The sequence below is a fragment of the Chenopodium album genome, chromosome 20 (assembly GCF_948465745.1).
Source record: "Chenopodium album chromosome 20, dcCheAlbu1.1, whole genome shotgun sequence".
NCBI lineage: Eukaryota > Viridiplantae > Streptophyta > Magnoliopsida > Caryophyllales > Amaranthaceae > Chenopodium > Chenopodium album.
The window spans coordinates 5,936,301-5,959,066 of record NC_137853.1 but is presented as its reverse complement, the minus strand read 5'-3'; the positions used below and the strand labels follow the sequence as shown (position 1 = coordinate 5,959,066).

Genomic DNA, 22,766 nt, shown 5'->3' with positions numbered 1-22,766 from the left:
GCCTCATCTAAGCTGTCATCTTTTTATTTTATTAGTTTAGATATTTACAAGTAGATTATCCCTTATTAGATTAGATGCATCTGGAATTTGTATTGTAAAAGATGCGATGAATTTTTGATTTGTTTGGAATGTTCGATCTCCTTTCTTAAAAAGATTTCTTACTGCATGGTCTATAATTATTAGATTCTCTTTTTATCTCCTTTTTTTTAATTTATTTTATTGAGATTACGTTTTTTTTCTTAATAAAATTGGTCCCCTTGTTGTTCTTGTTTCATTGTTGAAGCGCATTTATCGCTGATAATTCTTTTGCAATTATGTAGCACGGGTTTATGCACGACTTATTCTGTCTCATCCTTCTAAAAAATATCCTACTAAAATAATGAAGTAACTAATTAATAATTGCAAAGTAAACAAATACAAACGGAGTACTTCCTATATATATAATACACTCTGTAAAAAATATTAATGAGAGAAAATATCTAAATATCAATATAAAGTCTACCTTTGTTCCTATTTTATTTGGCTACTAGATGTAAGCCCGTGTGATTTTGTATATTTATAAAATCATCCATAACATGAATAAAATCCTAATATCTTTTTTAATTTTAACACTAAAGTTATTTTTCGTTGTTTTATTTTTTTTTTACGTGACAATTGAATTTAAAATCCTAAACCTTATTCATTAATTTTGCTTAGGTGACAATATAAATTTTTAATTCAAAAAAATGACAAATCTCTCTTATATATATATATATATATATATTAAAATAAGTCTTTTGCATATGCGTTTTTTATATATACTCGTTCTATTTAAAATGTTAGTCTCATTTATAATCAGTTAACTATTAAAAATTATGGGGAATTATTCATATGAGATCTAGTTTTATTTGTCTCAATGAGTAATTGAGTACATATTAAAATCAAACTTTTATAATATTTGCTAGGGGGAGATTAAAGATATTTGCGATCAAAAATTTGGATCCATATATGTAAAAAAAGATAATTATTAGTTTGTTTAAATAATTTAATTTAAATTATTTACTATTCGTTGCTTTACCTATGTGGCAAAATTCTTAAATCTTATTCGTCACTTTTGCTTAGGTGGCGAGTAAAATTTTTAATTCTAAAATAAATTATTAATCTAATATTTCATTGGACAAGATAATACCTTTTCTTATGTGGCGCGCCGAATGCTCCTGAAAAATGCCTACTTTATTTATATAATAATATATATATTAGATTAGACTTGCAACAACGAGATACTTTATGTGATACATATTTGTTGCAAATAAAAAGAAATGGAGGTGCTTTATATTTGGAATTAATTTTTGTCATTTATTTAAACTTGTGCGCGTATAATCCTGTATAAATTTTCCATGGGGACTACACGTACTATTTGCTTTTATTTTTTTAATAAAAATGAAAATAAAAATTAAATATCTGTCTAAGAAAAAAGCTTTTAGACAATTTCAAGGGCCAAAATAATAAATATCAACATGACTTAAGTAGCTGGATGCAACAACATTAGTTATGGAAATCTGTTTTTATTATTTATGTTTATGTCATCAAACCTTAGACTAAAAATATAATATGCAACAGACAATTTATAAGAAAAATCAATACTCTTTAAAATCTAAACCCTGTGATAGCAAATTTGCAATGTATGCATTCTTTCTTAGTTCTAGATCTGCCGACTTCACCTAATAGTAGTACGTACACATCTAAACTAACAAACTATATACAACTACACAAGGGACCATTTATGTTCACAGACTTTAGTACGAGTATACATTCTAGGAGACGGTAGTAAAATGGGCCTGACGAATAGTAAGACTAACTATCGTAAAAGACGAGGACAGTTGGATTATGTACATGCCTTCGTTTCTTATTAGTTGCAACACAGTTTTATTTTTTATGTTCTTTTTTCTTATTGCGTATGCAGTACATGACAATATCATATGGAGCTATGCACAACATCGTTTTAATTAACTACTCTTTGATTTAAGAACTTGATAATAAACAACCATAAACCATAATCTATTGACAATTAACGGCCTTACAAATTGCACTTCTGACGTCTACTTTACCTTTGACTACCCTCATCGATCATGAGTAGCCAACTATAGCATTTCTCCCATATTTGACTCTTGTTAAGATGGTATTAATGTGCTATCAATATACGGAGTAATTAAATATCTTTGGAACTAATCCTCGGTGTTTTTTTCCATTTATTTTTCACCGGTGACAATTTAGGGTGCGTTGTATTCACCTAATTTTTAGGAAAATTTGACATTTACTACCACCGAAAGCACCCTGAATCAGATTTACTACACATTTAAAAAAATATTTTATTTTGCTACCACAAAAATCCCTAAAATATATATTTCACTACCAAAGACTAAGACCGTTACTGATTCCGTTAGTTGGGTTTAGCCACCGTTCAACCACCTTGCGGTCACCCCTATCACTTCATTGCCACCCGTCCTCAACTGCCACCCCCTCCTCCCTGCCGGCGCCGGCACGACCCCACCCCCTCCCCCCAACCGGCGCGACCACACCCCCTCCCTTCCCCCACCTGCGCAACCAACCCCCTCCCTTTTCCCGTACTTGCTGCCCCGACCTCTCCGATCCATTCACACCGTCACCCACAACGCCGAACCACCACAACTCCGATCCCCTGCTCTCTCCAACATCTCCAAGCTCAGCCCACACCGCAACACTGCAGCGAGCACCACCACCGCAAGAAGCTTCTCGCTCCACCAGCAGCCCCGCACCACCATCAATTGAAGCTGAATATACGTCGCTGCTGCATATACAAGATATATGCCCCCATTGATGCAAGATAATGCTTGGACTCCATCTCCATCTCCATCTCCATCTCCATCAACCATAAGCCACCATCGCCGCTGAAAAATTTCCCCCTTTTTCAAAACCCTAATTGCTTCAATCGTGATTTAATTTCAATCAAAATCTTCTATCAAATCACTTCAACGACCCTTCTATTCCATTTTCGACGCTTTAGTGCTAGGAGCCGAGGTTGAAAACGCCGGAATTAATGGAAGTAATTCAATTCGAGGTGGGGGTGGGGGTCGGGCAGCGAGAACGGGGAAAGGGAAGGGGGATATGTTGGCTGCGTAGGGGTGGGGGGGAGGGAGGGGAGTGGGTTTGCGCCGGCGCCGGCCGAAGCTCTGGACGCCGGCCGCCGGTCGCTGGCAGTGGGGAGAAGGGGTGGCAGTTGAGGAGGGGTGGGTGGCTGGGTTACTTTTTTTTTGAAAAATAAAATCTTTTTTTTTTTTTTTTTGAATAAACTTAACGGAACCTTAACGGATTCCGTTAAGTGGTATTGAAATTTTAATTTTGTGATTTTGGGTGGTAGTAATATAAAATATTTTTTTTAAATGAGTAGTAAATCTGATACATGATGCTTTGGCTGGTAGTAAATATCAAATTTTCCTAATTTTTACTTATCTGAACTTATTTAAGTTATAAATTAAACTTAGGCAGTCTGGTTAACCCTTATCACAACTTATCTAAACGTATTTTTCCTGCAGAAAATCTTGCGTGGACCTGGTTCACAATAATATTATTGTGGACCTAAGGTTAATTCACACGTAACTGACATCATATTCAATATAGTGACCCTTATTTTTAACATAGTAACCTTATTTTTTACATAGTAACCGTTTTTAAAAATTTGAGTGATCTTTAATGCTATATTATGAATTTAAAGTACAACATTATGTTGAATAGTGACCTAATTTTAACATAGTGATCTTTATTATTCATATTGACCATTATATTAAAAATTTCATTAAAAAAATTAAACTCTTATAGCTTTTATTATGTCACACTAACTTTTATTTCAACATAATAACCTTTATTTTAATATAGTGACCTATTTTTTTTATTAATAAAACAATCATATTGTCTCTAATGTTAATGGTCCACAATAAATTAGTGTGAACCAGGTCCATTTAAAAATTTGTATTTTTCCTGGACTTATCTTATCTAAACTTATTAACCCTAATCTAAACTTATTTTTTCTGAAATAAGTGAAAATAAGGTGAATAAAACAAAGCTTTAAAGGAGGAGATTGCCTTACCTTTTCCCTCCCCCCACTCCGCTCTCCCAGAATCAATTTGGTCTTTCTAACTCCATAAATTTTTTCATCTTACCTACTTACAAAAATACATATAAAATACAAAGATTAATATTTACAAGGACCTGTATACCTCTCAACAAAATATTACTAGGATAGTAGGATTAGTAGGATATTTGGGTTGAGATGGAATTAAACAAATTTACATAAATACTACTAGTAAATAATTAAAAATATAATGTTGTAGAATAAAGAAGATAAAGGATGTGTATGAATGTATAATGCATCTCCCTTAGGATTCTCACGCGTATTTTTAGTTTGGTGCTTTGTGAAGGAATTTACAGGTAAAATGTATCACATGATCCCACCATATGAATCCATATCCACATTTCTAGGATCTTTCACTATTTCTTTCTCACAAATTTCCATTATCAACGGTTTTGGACCTTTGTTAGACTTTTAGCTAATGTCTTATGTGTAGAGACACCAACACAAATACAAATATAGATTATATTGTTTGTACTTTTATTCATAAACCACAAATTTTTCTTAAATACATAATAACATAAATTTGAAAATAGATATTAAATATTGGCTTCACCTAATTAAAACCTTCATAGTCCTTCCATTTCAAACCCATATTGTGTGGTTAATGGTGATTGCCAACTAGTAACCCCCAACTCCTTGATTGATGAATAATATCCAACCCTATTAGGCTTTTTTTTGAAAAATTGTGAAAAAACACTCTTTTTTTTTTCTTTTTTTTTAAATAAAAACACTTGTATTATGAAATAAAGATATTTTTTTAAAAAAAAAAACTAAATTCGCATTAATTTCTCCATAAGACTTAATTAGTAATGATAGGAAATTAGGATTAATCAAAAAAGTGGATAAATAGTCCGAATGAGCACAAGACCATTACATTGGGTGTACTGTATGTTCAATAACAATTGGTCAAGATCGAATATTGAATCAATATTACCGATCCGGTCCTAGCATGGTTCTAGCACAACTGGCCTGATTTTCGAATCTTGAATTTAAATTTTCAATTTTTGTCGAATCCGTTTCAATTATGGACTACAAATAGAATGAGAAATTTAACCATATAACCTATTGCACGTACATACATAGACTTTCAACCATGCATGCCTTTCCTACTATGTCATGGTATTAGTGACAACTGACTAGCGATAGTGGTTGTTAGCTTGTTAATTAGTATTTGATGAGAGATTTTTTTTAGGGGAAAGAGAATATTGATTAATTAACACTAACTTTTTGAAACCAACACTAACTAAAACGAAGTAAAAAGTAATGATAACTCGACCTTATGAAAATAATTATCCCAATGCTAACATCTTCCTATACGGTTCTTTCCTCCACTAATTGAGCATTGACCTATCCACCGACTCCTGAAGCAATAATCACACTGATTTAATAGAATAGTAAAATAACATTAGTACAAAAGAATCAAATTTATTCTGTCTATTCGTAGAAAAAGGGTAGAATTATAGAATTTAGAAAACTTTATGTAATATCAAACTAACAAATTAAATTACTCTTTTTCTATTATGCATGTGCGCATATGATAATTGTAATACAATACATATACGTACACACCTTTATACCAAAATAAATTTTATTCATATTCATTATATTCAGATAATATTCTTTAATTTTTTAAGTGTCTCATTTTTATAAATTGCCAGTTTCTTTATTAGTATCCCATTTTACATTTCTTTTTTACACTTATTATTTTTTAATGAACTATTAACCTCCTAATATTTTTTATAGTTGTAATTCTCAACAAACCTCATTTGCATGCCCAATATAGACTCAGTTCAACTCATCTTTCTAAAGACATATTGAATGTTGAATTGCACCAATATAAAAACAAATTAAAGGAAGTGATATTTGTCTTTATTAATTTAGCTTATGTGTTCTATCGATCTAAAAATGGCACCAAAAAGCGAGTTAAAGATTAGAAGAATAGATCACATACAATTACATTATTGCAGTTACTCATTTACATGGCACAACGGCACGACACAAGCATGCACAACGGCACAACTATGCCCTAATAGCCATCTTTGATAGAACAACATAGGAAATTACTACTCCCTCCGTCCCTAAATTACATTCCTCTTTCTCTCTATTATGTGAGCAATTAATGCTAGAAAGAGGAATGTAATTTAGGGATGGAGGGAGTAACAAAATTTGTATTTTATGCAAGTATATCTCAAATTTGAATACTAATATTAGTGTGGTGGGGTCAGAAGGAACTAATTCTTTGCCATATCCATCTAATATTTGACTGGCCGTTAAATGAGGAAAATCTCATTTCATCGTCACATATCATTAATTATGTTTAACATGTTTGCTTACATGCATACAACAATGTCTTTTATAACCCCCTGATCAAGTCAAATGTGTATAAAAAAAAGTCAAGCACCTTTTCTTTTATTCACACTATTTTAAGTCTTTAACCTCATTTCAACTTTCAAAAGCCAACTTTTCTTGCCTAGTCTCCCACGGTACGTATGACATACTCAATTTAGGAATTAAATTAGGACATTCCCGTCAAAAATGACTTTTCTAGACTGTAAAAAAAGATAAAGAAAGAAACAATGAAAAATACATACACTCAATATTTATATTTTCATATATCAAAAATAAAAACAGTAATTTTAGAGATGGTGTGTTAATAGTTTAATACCCTTTGATCTTTTTTGTTTTTTTCGCTTTGACCTTTTTTTTTTTTTCTCTCATAAAAAAAGTTCAATAAATGAGAAGAATAAAGATCGATCGAGAAGAGTGTGTTTAATGCATGAATAACAAAAATATTACTAGGGAGCTGATTGAGTACTCCAATTCATAGATGAATTGTTTCTCCTTCAACGATATCTTATATGGATTATTGGATTAATTTATTTTCCATCACAACTTTATAAATTTATATACATGTTTAATTGTATACTCCAAATTTTAGAATATTACATATTGTAGGTTACTCTATAGGTGTACTAATCAAGGAAGGAGTTTTTTACAAATAAAAAGACTACATGTACACACACCTAAAAAAAGGATAGATGGTAATCTTGTTGGTTGGGATGTACCCCTCCAAGGCTCCAATGCCTTGGTGACCTAATTATTTACGAAAAATTGATCAAGTAATATTGTTATTAATGTAACCTTCATAAAATTCACATATTTGGTGGTATTTTTAATTTGGGAATGTTTAGAACAAGTGTACTGTGTACCCTAACTAAATTATACGAGTATTCATTTCTATTTATTGTTTAGGGATTGGAATGTGGTAATAATTGTTGAAACTTACTTAGATAATGAACTTTAATTTAAACAATCATGCTAGATTACACATTTAAGTAACAACAACCTGTTAAGTATAAGAGCTTAATTATAATTGGAACCCATTTAATTACAAAGGTTGTTTTAGATCGATTTAGATCCTTCTATGATCTATGTACCAGGAAGTACACTATCAACCACAGTCATCCTGACATATAACGACTTTCAGAAGTTTGGATAAATGACATATGTTTGGTTAGCACGTGGCGTGATCTTATTAGATCTTAAGCCCTTGATTAGGGTTTCAAGCCATGCAAAAGTATGGTGTAACATACTTACTTGTGCCACATGTCTTCAATAGATTGAATCTCATGAGGTCGATGTGGCTAGGTGTCACCATGCAATTAGAATATGTGGCACCATTATATGGTTTAGCCACATCATTACTAGTCTTGCTTCTACATGTATGTTAATACAACCAATTTTTTTTGTCCAAAATTTTGTCATTCTATAATATAAAATACTACGTATAATGCAATGCTTCATAAATTTGATATATATTCTTCGTACATACGTAACTTTATGTTTGTAAAATTTTAATAATGTAATTTGTCGAGCTTATTATTTTGAATTACTTTTAAATCATGATGTTTCAATAATGATTTCAATTAATATTTCAATGATTTCATATAACTCAAACAAAATAAGTTATTGTATTAATAAGATTCACATAAATTAGGTAAGCAAGATAATATACATCCAGTACAAGTTCAAAAATGTCAATTTTGGCTAAATGAAGACACAATAATGTCGATAAATAGATAATAAAAATGGACCATAAAAAACATATATTTGGAGTAGGAGTTACACATATATATATATATTAGTAGAAATCACAATTTATAACCCGATAGACATTAATCCAAAAGAATTGCTGCATTAATTGGTAGATTTTCATTTTAGTACCAAATAAAATTAAAAAGAAAACTCATCAATGAAAGATTAGTACTTACAATAATAATCAATTCTAGTTAATAACACATTAGAAAAATATAAATAATAAGACTAGCCTTTCTTTTTCACTCGATAGCGCACATTGATACAATTTTGACCATGAATTTCATTGATGATACTAAAAAAAAATTCCAAAATTGATCCACACACTAAGCTTTAGCCATATAAAAACAATACGTTTATAAGAGATTTTATAAATACTTTAATTATGCGGCTACCAAAAATTTTAAAATAAAATACTTTCACAAATCACAAATCAAAAATAGGAAGATAATTAAGGATTCTCGATCATTAGAGAAAAAAAAATTGTTTGATTACACGTCGGGTATATCCATATCCCCATTATCCAAGTAGGATCTCACAATGACAACATAGTTTATATCAAATAATCTACAACTCCAATCATTCCAAACAACCAAACAAAAATTTCATCACCAACTCATACTAATTAATTTAACAATATGATGTAAAATGTTTATGTTTCATACTTTTCTCTTATTCCCTTTTGTTGTTTTCCTAAGCTAGCTAATCAAATGATATAAATTAAAGTATATATTAACCCTATAAATGAATCCTATAATTCTCTAAAGCTGACCCTTCGAGTATCCACTTTCTAATTTTCTATTTTTCTTAATCAATTGTTATTACATACTCCCCTGTCCCACGGTATCTAACCTAGTCATCACCTGTTTTCTTTAGCACGTTTGCAAACGTACATCTTTGACCATTAATATCTTAAAGTGATTCGTATTTATTTTTTTCAAAAAAAAAATATTTGTAGAAAGTTAATATATTAAATTAAGACATATAACGTAAAAAGTCAAAACATGTAAAGTATTATAAGTCGAAGGAAGTAAGTAATATACTAAATCAGTTATTTTTTGAGATATATTGTTATGTACACCTATGTGCATATTACAACCATGAGCATTTTATATTTATTTTAATAATTTCTTTAATTTAATCATCAAATAAAGAGCAAAAACTAACTTTGGATTAATTGGGTACATAGTACACCCGAGTGTACATAAAATATTTCATTGCGTTTTAGTTGTAACATCGAGGTATTTTTTGGTGAGATATAAAAAATTCATTTATTGCAACTAAAAAGTAACGGAGGTAGTAAAAAAAATGGTCATAATCAAGCCACAAAAAATAAAATAAAAAAGGGTTGGGGGAAGTCTAGTGTGCAATGATAAGAGTTCCTGACCCTTCTTAACCTTCCTCTATAGTCTATATATCTCTTTCATTTTACACCAAACTTTTTTTTATTTAATTTTTATTTTGTGGACTATAGTTTTCGTAAGAGTCTCGCTTGATTCAAGCTCTTTCACAATTCGCACAATTCAGAAATTGTGATCTTTGGGTCTCCTTTTCTTGTGTCAATTTTTTTTCACACATATAATTGTGTGCACAATCATAATATCCTATCTCTTTGCCACCTGTACACCAATAATTATTTTTGTTCGTATTTTCATTTATTCTTATTTATTTGGGTTTTTTTTGGGTAGTATTAATAGCATTCAAAAATTTATTTTTAGTCAGAAGAAAAATAATTAAAAGGGTTTGTTTTTAGTTGGAGTAAAAGTTAGTTAAAGTGGTTGTTGGAAGTCTTTGTTCTCTTTAGAAAAATTTATGTACAAAAAAGTAAGAGAGAGTCCAATTTTCTAAACTTTATTTTAATTTAATTTAATTTAATTGGCGGCTTCCCTTTTATATATATTCAAAGTTGAAGCCTTTACTTCTTATTTCTTTCCTCTGAAAAATTTTGCACAAAATTATTCTCTCATTAAATTCAATTCCTCTGCCTCATTATTCATAGTCTTTTATTTTGGCCGGTGAATTATTTCTCCAAAGTTTATAAATATACAACTTGTATCATATAAACTTTGCATGGTATTACCTCTCTTAGTTGTTGAGAAAAATAAAATGACTAATTGTGAAGAAATTTCCTTGGATTCAAGACCTGCATCATATGAAGAAATCAAAGATAAAAATGGTATTACTCAAATCATTCTTCGAAATCTACGAGGCGCTACCGTTCGAGTAAGTCAATCTATCCCTATTGTTATCAGCGTGTTAATTACTCCCTCCGTCCCTCTAAGATCTTTCTACATAGTTCTCTTTTTTCATCCGTTTTTTTAAGTTCTTCCCACTTTGCGCGGTTTTATTTCTATAAAATCAATATTGATTTGGTGTTCGATTATTCAGATAAGCTTATATGGTGGTCAAGTTCTTTCATGGAAGAATGAACAAGGAGATGAATTATTGTTCATGAGTAGCAAGGTATGCCAAATTGCCAACCCATTTCTCTTCAATTATTTTTAATTTATTTTATTTTCATTGAAACTTCTGATATTTTCATTTGATTATTTTTAATAATAAGGAAGGTTCCTAACAATAATATCTTTGATTTTTTCTGTATGTAGTCTAAGAAATAATTAGTACTAATTATCATTTTTTACTTTTCCATATCAGTTAGAGGTGGGGTTGTTGTCAAGAATTGGTCTAATATGTTGATTTATTGGTAATATATATTAATCATATGCTTTGCAATTAATGATTTATAATAATCATCCTTAAATTTGACTGATTCAGGCTTCGTTTAAGCCGCCAAATGCAGTTAGAGGAGGAATCCCCATATGTTTTCCACAGGTAAATTAAAATCTAATATTACTAATTTTTATAGAAGTTTTTACAAAAAATTAAAAAAATTTAGACCAACAAACATTTCATTGTTAGCTGATTACTAAAAATTTTGTTCATCTACCATTGGAATGATCTGAAGTTTGGAAGCCGCGGCCTGCTAGAACAACATGGATTCGCGAGGAATAGAATGTGGGTGATCGACGAACAGCCTCCTTCACCACGTACCAATAAATCGAAAGGCTATGCCACGGTCAATTTGTTGTTAAAACCTTCTGAGGAAGATCTTAAAGTGTGGCCTAACAAGTATGTACTACTGAGTACTAGTAATATGTTAATCTGAATAATTCTTGTAACAATTTTACTACGAGTTGATTTAAGGTCTAACAACAAATTCTCTGTTTCAGATTTGAGATTCGAGTCAGGGTTACACTAACCGAGGATGGCAATCTTATATTGAGATCGCGTGTTAAGAATGCAAATGGAAAGCCCTTGAGTTTCAATATTGCATTCCGTACATATTTTGCAATCTCCGATATCAGGTAATACCTCTTTCTTAGTCGATGCTAACACTTTCCTTTTTTGTTCGTTTTTAATTAAGTCAAGATACGTCTTTATAAAGCGTGTCACAATTCATTATTAACATTATAAGGTCAGGTCTTGCTAGAGCATCAAATTGTTTCTGTTATGCATCTAGCTACAAGTTTTATTTTTCAATGATTTTCGAGTCTGATGATCAATTTTTGGGCTAATGGTACAGTGAAGTTCGAGTGGAGGGGTTGGAAACTCTGGACTACCTCGACTGTTTACAGGACAGGGAGCGATTTACAGAACAAGGAGATGCCTTAACATTTGAATCAGAGGTGCATAACATAACCCAGATTTCTGATATATAACATATATTGCATTATTGGACTAATTGAGGTATTAATTAGGAATATTTTTTAACAACACAATTAAATTCAAACCATACTGCCTCTTTCTATGTATACAGAATTCAAACTGTATTTCAACTGATGAACTATATATTCGTGCAGGTTGATCGAATTTATCTGAGTTCATCAGATGTAGTCGCGCTCTTTGATCATGGAAGCAAAAGAACATTTCAGATAAGAAAGCAAGGGCTTCCTGATGTTGGTAAGTTTTATTCTGTTTGTCAGTTTTGTTTCTACAGAGTAGACGAGTAGTGTTTGATTTTTTTTTTTATCTAACAAAATGCATTGCAAGTGTTTCTTACCTAGCAAAGAAACACTTGTAATGCATAAATGTGTTTGAAATTCACATACTTGTGAATTTCAAACACATTATTGGCGTTACAAATGCATAAATAGCAAGTAGTACGACTAGATACAAGTTTTGCTGACAATAAACTTGTATATATCTTTCAGCGGTGTGGAATCCATGGGAAAAGAAAGCAAAGGCATTGGCAGATCTAGCAGACGACGAATATAAGAAAATGTTATGTGTTGACGGATCCGCAATTGAGAAGCCCCTCACCCTTAAGCCAGGGGAAGAATGGAATGGACAATTGGAGTTCACAGTACTCTCTTCATGCTAACAAAGAAAAGAACAAGTTTAGATGATGATGATCAAATTTAGAAAATAATCATAAATGTTGCTTATTTTTCATGACAACATTTTGTTTATATATTCTGACTGCTAAGTATTATATGCAGGTTCAGCAACCATTTAGAAGAGAAAAAATTTTCCTTTTTTATTTTGAGGGGGAAAGAAGTTTTACTTATTTACATTCCATTTTTTGGTTTATGTGAGCATATTTAATTTGTTGAGGTTGGCAAATTGTAAGTTATTAAAATACACTGTATTTTGTATATCATTTATGCTCTTTGATCCAAAAAAAAAAAAATTAAGTTCATGGGTCAATGAGATTGTAAAACTTGTATTGCTTCTATTTAGTGATGTTTGTACTAACCAACATACTTTGTTACACATTTTTTTTTAATTTTTTATGATTTGTTATCATTTAATTTGGGAGTATGTGACTATATATTTAGCTCATTTTCAAAAGTAAAGAATAAGATAAAGGTTTTCATTGGCTAGTGGCAGTTTCTTGTACAAACAAAGGAAAAAATGCATAAAACTAGGAGCATAATTTAGGGGACAAAATTAGAAATTTTTCAAGGGTTATCAAGATCAAACACAAGTATTGAATATCACTTACAGACAAATCAAGTCTCTATTTAGATGAAATACCATCAATCTATTGTTCAAGGAACTTTGATTAAGATTAAAATACACATGAACATAACCTTCGTATTATTTTGAACACCTATTCTCATAAGTATTAAACATGATACAAAGTTCACCCTTGTATATAGAAGGAGTACGTACGGTTTTAACTTTGACACTGACCTAATTCAATCAGACTCGGTCTATTCACAATTCAATCTCTATGGCCACAATAATCTACTCCACCATGACTCAAATCCAAATATATTTGAGCCAAACCGAACCCCACCCTATGATCCAAATTGATGACATCTCGGGTTGTGTAGCCTTATAGATTCTATCATACATACTTACGTAAAACTATTTATAACATAAAGTTGCAATGTTAGCCATCCCATCAAAATAGCTAGATGAAGACTTCTGTATTTTATATTGCTTAATTGCTCTAGCCTTGTAGCCTTGTCCTAGGTCCAAACAAAAAAAAATGCTTGACAAATGAGGGTGCTAATGAGCTATAAAATCGAATAGGAGTTGGATAAGTAGAGCACCTAACTTGGTCACAATTTGTAGCATCGACCGGCCTATAAGCTAGTAGGTCATTCTTTAGTACTAAGTACTATGTAGAACACTTGAAAAGAAGGGTTTGTTTTTTTTTTTTTTGAGACAAGACTTGAAAAGAAGTTATAGCACGATACAATACTAAAAGAACTAATGATTTAATCAATTACGTCTAAGGATTGGACTTGTATTTTTACAGTTGCAAAAATTGAATTGTAATAAAAACTCAAAAGTAGGTATTGCTTCAAATGTATTTGCAATTAAAATGTATTTAAGAGCTCAATCAAAGAGCCAAAAGGATTAAAAACTCGATTTTACATACATTTTAATTAAACTGGCTTTTTGATTGAGCTCTTAAATACATTTTACTCAAGGGGTATCAATTCTACTCATTAGCTAGATATAAGAGGTAGACCATTGATAAACACAGGTGAAATTTATTTCTACGATGTTGAAATAAACTTTTGTAAGTTACATGTGCACATTTTAAACACGATATTTACATTTTTAGCAAATCAAACAAATTACTCCATGCCAATAACATGTAATAGGTTAGTGAAAAAAATTATCAATATATAATACATGTGTGGAAGGAGAGGTAGGCCCTGTTCTTTTGAGCTTCTGAGCAGAGCAGAGCAGATTTCAGTAGAGCAGAGCAAAGCAAAGCAGAGAAGATTGAAGCAGAGCAAAGCAGAGCCGAGCAGAGCAGAGCAGAGCAGAGCAGAGCAAATTTCATTATTATTATTATTATTATTATTATTATTATTATTAGTTTTTTCATTTTTTTTTTATTATTATCATTATTATTATTATTATTACTAATATTGTTATTATTACTATTATTATTATTATTATTATTATTATTATTACTACTACTACTACTACTAATACTATAATAATAATTGTAATGCTTTATTATTGTTATTAAATATTAAATATTATTATTATTATTATTAATTTTAATATTATTAAATATTAATTATATTATTGTTATTAATTATATTATTATTAAATATTAATTATATTATTATTATTATTATTAATATTATTATTATTAAATATTAATTATATTATTATTAAATATTAATTAATATTATTATTAAATATTAATTATATTATTATTATTATTAAATATCAATTATATACTTCCTCCGTTTTCTTTTACTTGCAACACACCTTTTAAGCACGCAGTTTTAGGAGATGATTAGTCAGGGTAAACGAGCGATTTTATCAATATAATTTTTACACGAAAATTAGAATAGAGTTAAGTATCATTTGTAAAAATTATAATGAAAAATTTGTCCATTTACATTACATAAACCAGAGCTCAAAACACGTGCCACAAGGCTGTGTTGCAAGTAAAAGAAAACGGAGGAAGTATTATTATTAATAAATATTAATTATTATTAATAAATATTATTTATTTATTTATTATTATTAAATATTAATTATTATTATCATTAAGTATTAATTATTTATTATTATTTTTATTAAATATACATTATTATTATAATAATTTAATATTAAGTATTAATTTTAAGCAGAGCAGAGTAGAGCAGAGCAGGGCAGAGCAGAGCAGATTGAAGCAGAGCAAAGCAGAGCAGAGCAAATTTCAGCAGAGCAAAGCAGAGCAGATTTTAGCAGAGCAAAGCAGAGCAGAGCAACTCTAAAGAACGGGGTCGTAGACCACTCAATTTTTTTTTTTTTTTTTGACACAATATAGAGATGAGAGGTAGACCACTCTTAAGCATAGGTGATGTTTCATTTCAAAACCGATTGTTTGATGGCGAATATGAAGAGTACTAATAAATTGATTATTACCTCTCATCTCTATGATTGATTTCAAATAACTTGCACAAGTAACACGTGCATTTCTCAATCTCGAGTTTATTTTAGTGTTTTACCATACATTCATAACAAGAAAAAGAAAATATAAAAACTTATCGGTAATTCTCCAATCTACTGATTATAAACAACTGAACAAGAAAGAAGAATGTCTCTAAATGGGAAGTACGTCCCATGAGAAGAGACTATAATGAAATTATTAAACAGCTTATTAATTAGCTTAGGAGAGATAATTTAAATTCAACGGTCCATATATAATTGTACATTCAATTGAAATCCATGATTTGTAACTTTCTTGGACTGTCATAATCATGGTGTCTCAATAATAATTACATATGTCCATTTCTCTTCTTCATTTTTTTTTTATTTTTGGGTGAAAATGTCAATTTCTTATGAATTGGCAATAATATGAATTTGAAATGTAAGATTTAAATTCTATCTGTCAATATGACCTTATAAGTTACTCCATAAATATTGGTTCATATCTTACATTCGATAACCAAATAAAATTGTTCCACATAATTGTAATCTTATCTCTATATGCCATTCAATGTGGAGAACTTTTTTTTTTTCCAACCATTTGGAGAATGAATACCTTCTAGAATGATAAATTGTGTTTTGAATTTCAACCATAGTTTCATTACACGGTTTAATTTAGTCGTTTTAAAGTGTAAATGGCATTTTCACCAAGAAAAAAAAAGGTGTAATAGTATTGATTTGTGCGTGTCATCCTTGCGCAGGGGCCATGCTAATCTTCTCTGTATCGTTCCAATTTTATCAGATGATTAAGTCAACTTAACTTTGTATCATTTGCATCATGATTATGTGTGAGGGTGTGACATTGTAACTAGATCGTTGCACTACTATTTCTCTTTTTAAGATCTAACTTTGAAAATTGTGACTGTATACTTTCATTAATGTTTAAAGGAAATATATTTAAGTTAAATCTTGTTCATCTATATATGAATTTTCTATATTGTAGCAATTTTATAAATCTAACCAATGTGGAACTTAATATACTATATTACTATGATCAAACAATTGCAGAGATCATGAAAAGGAAAATAGTGTAAGTGTTTGGTAATGGATGAAGATATAATATAAGTTCGGACATAAATTTTAATATTTTTTTTTTTTTTTTTTTTTTTTTGGGTAATGGTCTCTTTAATCCATAGTATTTTCTTTGTTCCAATTTACTTGCGCCATGGTCATTTACACAAGATTTAATAGAAAAAAATCGAGAATTTTTTTTAAAAGGTGAATATGGAGCAGATAAATTGGGATACTCTCAATAGAAAAATGGGTCAAATAATTTGGGATGGATGTAGTGTATTATTTTGTAGCTCATTCTAATGAATTTTAATTAAGGGACTTAAAACTTTATGGTTGGTTTATGTTTTATCCCTTGTCAAAACACTCATTTGTGATCCTTGATCCCTATTTTTTCCCCTCTTATTATCATGAGAGTATACTTTCACTGGATAGATCCAACACATTACCTAGGCTTGATAAATGATAAGCCAATACACAATTTTTGAGATAAGCCTTTCAAGTTTCGTTCTAACAATAATTTTCTAAGATTACCTTTTTGGTTTCACCATACAAATTGATTGTTCAATCTAAACTTCGTACTTTTTTTTATACAAGTGTCACGTGCAATTAAAATGTTCTACCACTTTCGTATATTTAGAGTGCCCTCTCTTCATCTTAAAAATAAAAGTTTAACTGTAACAAAGTCTAATAAATTTCAATTAATTCTAATAAGATCCAACAAATTTACTCTCAAGCGAACAATAAAACAAGTTCAATCAATTCCGACCTTCCTATGATTCCATGTCTAAGTCTTGATAATATACTTTCACATCTCCCGATAATTGGCGATCACCCTTTATAGAGTAAATTACTTGCAACCCTTATAATTTCGTAATTTTGCAATAAAATAATTTTACGCTCGCACACACGTACACACACGTCATAAAAATAAGAAAAATATTAAAATCAAAGTAATAAATGAGATTTAGAAAGGTAGGGCCAGTTCACGGGCAAAAGATTTCACATAATGGATTTAGTGGTCCATTGCCTAATATATACAACTCAGTCATTAGCCCAAATCTAACGGCTTGTCTACTTACAGCCCATGATAGTCCAAACAATGTGCACAACTATTGTAATAACTTAAACTAAATTAGTGAAATGTAACAACATCATCAGAGTGGCGCAGCGGAAGCGTGGTGGGCCCATAACCCACAGGTCCCAGGATCGAAACCTGGCTCTGATATAAAAGAGTAGCTTCCCATGCCAATGTTTTTTTTTTTTTAATTATTATTCTTTATTATAATTACTCCGTATTATTATTTTTTTAATTTATTTAAATTTTCCCCTCTTTTAGTCAAATATCTTGTGATCATTTTGGGAAAAAAAAAAAAAAAAACTTTTCTCCTCTTTTTAGTCAATAACAATATTTCGTGATCATTTTGGACAACACGCAACTTATTTTAAGGACCTTATTTCCTCTCTCCTCTCTATAAGTAACTAATAACGAGTGCCCTAAATTCATTCAAAATTATACATTTCCTCGCCAATTATTTATTTCTGTTTTATGTAGGTTTGCTTTGTCAATAATAACTAGAATTGAAAGCCCAAAATTTAAAAATACGTAGATAACATTAATCATCCTATAAACTATAGATCCCCTTGCCAAAGCAATCTTCCTTTTTTCTTTGTTTATTTTGATCATTCAAAATTATAAATTCCTCTATGAGCTACGAAAACTAGAAGCCCACGAAACTTCTTTTTTAGTCCCCTAATTTTCTCCAATCTATTAGTTACGAAAACAAAAGGAAAAAAAAAAAAAAAAAAATCAAAATCAAAGTATGTCGATAACATCGATCCATCCTATATAATATAGGTCCACGTGCATTGTTATAATGCATGGCTTGTTACAACAAACTACAAGGAAAAAACAACCAAATTGCCAGCCAATTTTCCTTTTCTTTTATAAAAAAGGGTTCAATAATTGGATATCATTTTCGTCTATAAAATTTCCAATAATTAGTATGTGCCAAATGATAGAGTTTGGATCGTCATAAATTATTGTCACTTCTAATTGACACACGAGTGGAATTAGGATGTTACAACTCAATCACAATGGCCCACTTGGCCTTTTCATTCTTTGGGATAAAATTTATACGTAGTATTACTCCACTAAGAATATAATTATCATTTGTTTCAAAAAAAAAAAAATAAAAAATAAAAAATAATTATCATTAATTATTAAAATCGATTAATTAATTAATATACCTAATATAATGATGTCAAACACTTATCGACATCGTAACATTGACATGAGTGGTTTTTATTCTTCAGTTTGTTGTTGTTTAAAACTATGAAAATATGATGATAAGTTCTAGCTACTTTTAGTTTATCTATGGATCATTATATCATCTAATACAACATTATTAGGCAATGATTTTCAAGCTTTATTTATATGGATCATCATTCTCTTCTTGTTCTATTCCCCTTACTAATAAAGGGGTATGGTAGTTTTTTTAAACAATCTAATTCCTTCATTTGATTTTTACTTAATTAATAATACAATAAATTATTACGTATAGTCTAATTTTTCAAATGAAAAAGTAATTTCGTTCATCATAAGTAAATTTAACTTATCAAAATTAGGTTGTAACAAGTAGTACTTGATACTCCTCTTATAATCAATCATTATATATGTTTCTTTGCAAAAATGTTTTAATTCAATATTGTTTTCGCAGCAAATTATACATCGTATTTATTATATACCATTATTGGGTATGGTATTGATTTTAAAATTTTTTTGACTTTTATAACAATGATGGTTCTCTTTCTCTCGACGAGTGATAGGAGTAAGTATTTAAGATGAAAATGATATGATCTTCATGCAGAGTGATTTTTTTTTTTTTTTACCGATGATGTAATTGCCTAGTGGCAAAGGACTTGTATATGTTTATGAAAGGTCTTTGAATCCATCCACCCCCTCCCCTATTTGCAATGCTTTGTGGCTCATTTAATTTGCACACAATGCAAAAAAGTTATTTTCTTAACTACAAGTATTTAAGACATAAGTGCGAAAATAAGTAAATAACTGCATCACAATTAATATAATTGAGTATATCATATTCTTAGATAATTTAGAAAGTCCCAAAAATCTCTTCTCTCTCTAAAACCCTAGCCTCCATTGTTGAATTTTAAAGGGGCTTCCATCGATTTTTATCGGTGGAAAGCCCCAATTGTTTGTTTTTGTGTGCTTTTTCTATTGTTTTAGGTTTATAATAATATTTCTTCCTCTTCTAGGAGGAATATTTCTCCCTCGAAAGACAGGGTTTTTCTTCTTCTTTAAGAAGATTTGGCTCCTTCGAAAGACCGGGTTTTTCTTCTCTCTTTTGAGGGAGGATTTGCTTTTTTATTTTATGGATTTCTATAGAGTTGTTTCATGGGTAAATTTTGTGCGAGATCGAAAAGGAGGTTAATATGTCGATTACAATCTAGCGAATCAGACGGAAATTTTCTGCAGGGCTACAACAGATCGATAGACCCCCTCGCCAATGAAGGCTGTAAATCACAGCGATATGAAAGAGGGTATGAAGAATGTACGATTTGCAACAACGATCGTAGCTTTGCTTATGGAAAGTTTTTATCTGATTCAATTATTATGTATTCATTAGATCTAAACCTCTTTGTAGGTGTCGTATGACTTTATTTATGAATCAAATTTATTTCAAAAAAAAGACATAAGTGCGAGTGAATTTATCTAAATATCTATAATCTATATCTATAATATATTATTAAAACTCATGGGGACAACATGTTAACGACATGTGTCACCCATATGCCACATATGCACTACATGTCATTCCTACGTGTCATCCCTCTTCTCTCACCATATTGATGAATTGAATTAATGTTTAGTCTCTTTAACAAAAACTCTTCATTGGCCTAACTTTTATGCTATAGTGTTTAGTTTAATTGAAAATCTTTTCATATTAACCTCTTATTATATTTTCTTTTAGTTATTAATATTGTTCAACATCAACCCTTCTCAATTAATTTGATCCAACGAACTTATGAATTTATGATAATCCGGGCCGGGGCATCGCCCGGGTCAATAACTAGTTTATATATATAAAAATTAATGGTACAAATTGTTATATAAAAACCGTCTTATTATTTATCATCATAAGATGACCTTTTAAGTAGGTCTTACCAAACGGTTTTCAATTAAAGAACCACCTTCACACTTAAATTGAAATTTCTTTCAAAGTATTAAATCAACGAGTTTAAAATATAAGATTTTTATATCAATAAAAAAGAGCGAGTGAGGATGCTAATTAACAAATTACTACATAAATAAACTAAATGGCAAATAATAAGTTATTCTCGTTTAATTAACTAAAATAAACTAAATGGCAAATAATATTTTTTTTATCAAAGTAAACTAAACTAATGCTTATTATAAACCAAATAAACTAACATACATAATTAAACAAGCTATTTACTAAACTAACATATTATTTTTTCCAAAGTAAACTTAACTAGCAAAAAATGTTAACATTATAAATTAACATATATCAAACTTAATTTAACTAAGTTAACATTTTTTTTCATAATAAACAAAACTAATGCCTATTTTTAACTAAATAAACTAACATACATAATTAAAATAAACTAAATTAAACTAACAAAAAATGTAAACATTATAAATTAACATATATAATTAAACTTAATTTAACTAAGTTAATATTTTTATTCAAAATAAACAAAACTAATGCCTATTTTTAACCAAATAAACTAAACTAACATATTTCTATATACAATTAAATTTAATTATTTATATATTTCACTAACATGTCATTCATCAACTAAACTAAAAATTTTAAGTTTTATAATGTCATTAAACTCTAGATCTACCCTTTTTATTGACAATTACACCAAAAAAATCCACACTTATAACAAATAAATTTAATTGACATATAATTTAGAGTGTGTAATGTGAGATTTAATTAATTATAGTGTTTTAAAAAAATTTAAAAAAAAAAAAAAAAAAACAAAAAACAACCACAAAACTTACCACCTTCACACAGTGGCCGGAGGTTGTGGTGGTGGTTGTGGTCGTCGACGCAAAGGTGGTGGTTGTGGCGCCTGTCAACCCAAAACAGGTAGGGGTTAGTGTTTAACAAAAAATAATAATAATAATAATAATAATAATAATAATAATAATAAAACCCACAATTCACTTACCGTCGACAGCCAAGCGGTGGTGGTAGAAGGGAAAGGGGCGGTGGCGGTGGTAGAGAAACCTCAGGGGACGGTGGCGGTGGCAGAGCAACCTTAGGGCGGTGGCGGTGGCTGGTCCATTAGTTAGGGTTAGGGTTCATCGAAAATAAAAAAAAAACTACGTGCGGCACTTACCTGAGGTGCGCACCGACGGTGGCTGAACGGGAGAAAGTCCGACGCCGGCGGTCTTCCTCTTTCTCCCTTCCGTTCTTTCTCTCTCTTCTCTTCCCCTTTCTTTCTCTCTCTTCTCTTCTGTTCTGTGGCTAAGGCACAAATGGGGTGTTTTGTATTAAATATTTTCCGACGGAATTTAATTTCCTCGCAAAATTTAAATTGTGACGGAAATTTCCGTTGGAAACCAATTTTCGACGGAAAATTCCGTCGCAATTTAAATTTTGCGAGGAAATTTAATTCCGTCGGAAAATTTGCGAGGAATTTTCTGTCGGAAGATCGATTTTCGACGAATTTTTACGAAGCACACAATTCCATCGTAAATTTCAAACTTTCCAACGGAAATTTAGGTCCGTCGGAAGGAATCCGTCGGAAATAAGCGGTTTTCTAGTAGTGTAAATTAATTTGACTAACACATATATAACAAGCATATAATCCAAGGTTAATGTACATGTGTTGTTTAAATCATATAGAGTATGTCAATATATGATGAGTATGTCAATGTGTCACATACGTGCACATAATTTATTTTTGTCATATAATTGTCCATTTCATGTCAATATACTTTCATTCTGTGTTGCCAACTTGCCATCTTTGATATAGAGATGAAATATAAGCATTCACATAA

At 30.2% G+C, this 22,766-nt stretch overlaps 1 protein-coding gene and 2 non-coding genes across 3 annotated transcripts; 2 read left to right on the top strand and 1 right to left on the bottom strand.

Moving 5' to 3' along the window:
* Positions 1–9,965: 9,965 nt before the first annotated feature.
* Positions 9,966–13,001, top strand: LOC145597344 (putative glucose-6-phosphate 1-epimerase). Its single transcript, XM_081653498.1, has 8 exons — positions 9,966–10,465; positions 10,631–10,705; positions 11,018–11,074; positions 11,208–11,371; positions 11,473–11,607; positions 11,826–11,928; positions 12,103–12,202; positions 12,454–13,001. The coding sequence occupies exons 1-8, from the start codon at positions 10,313–10,315 to the stop codon at positions 12,621–12,623; spliced, it is 957 nt and encodes a 318-aa protein (XP_081509624.1). The 5' UTR covers positions 9,966–10,312; the 3' UTR covers positions 12,624–13,001.
* A 3,351-nt stretch (positions 13,002–16,352) lies between these two features.
* Positions 16,353–16,458, bottom strand: LOC145599834 (U6 spliceosomal RNA). The gene has a single exon (XR_014104094.1). It is a non-coding gene; the product is annotated as a U6 spliceosomal RNA (small nuclear RNA).
* A 1,406-nt stretch (positions 16,459–17,864) lies between these two features.
* Positions 17,865–17,936, top strand: TRNAM-CAU (transfer RNA methionine (anticodon CAU)). Its single transcript has one exon. It is a non-coding gene; the product is annotated as a tRNA-Met (tRNA).
* Positions 17,937–22,766: the final 4,830 nt, after the last annotated feature.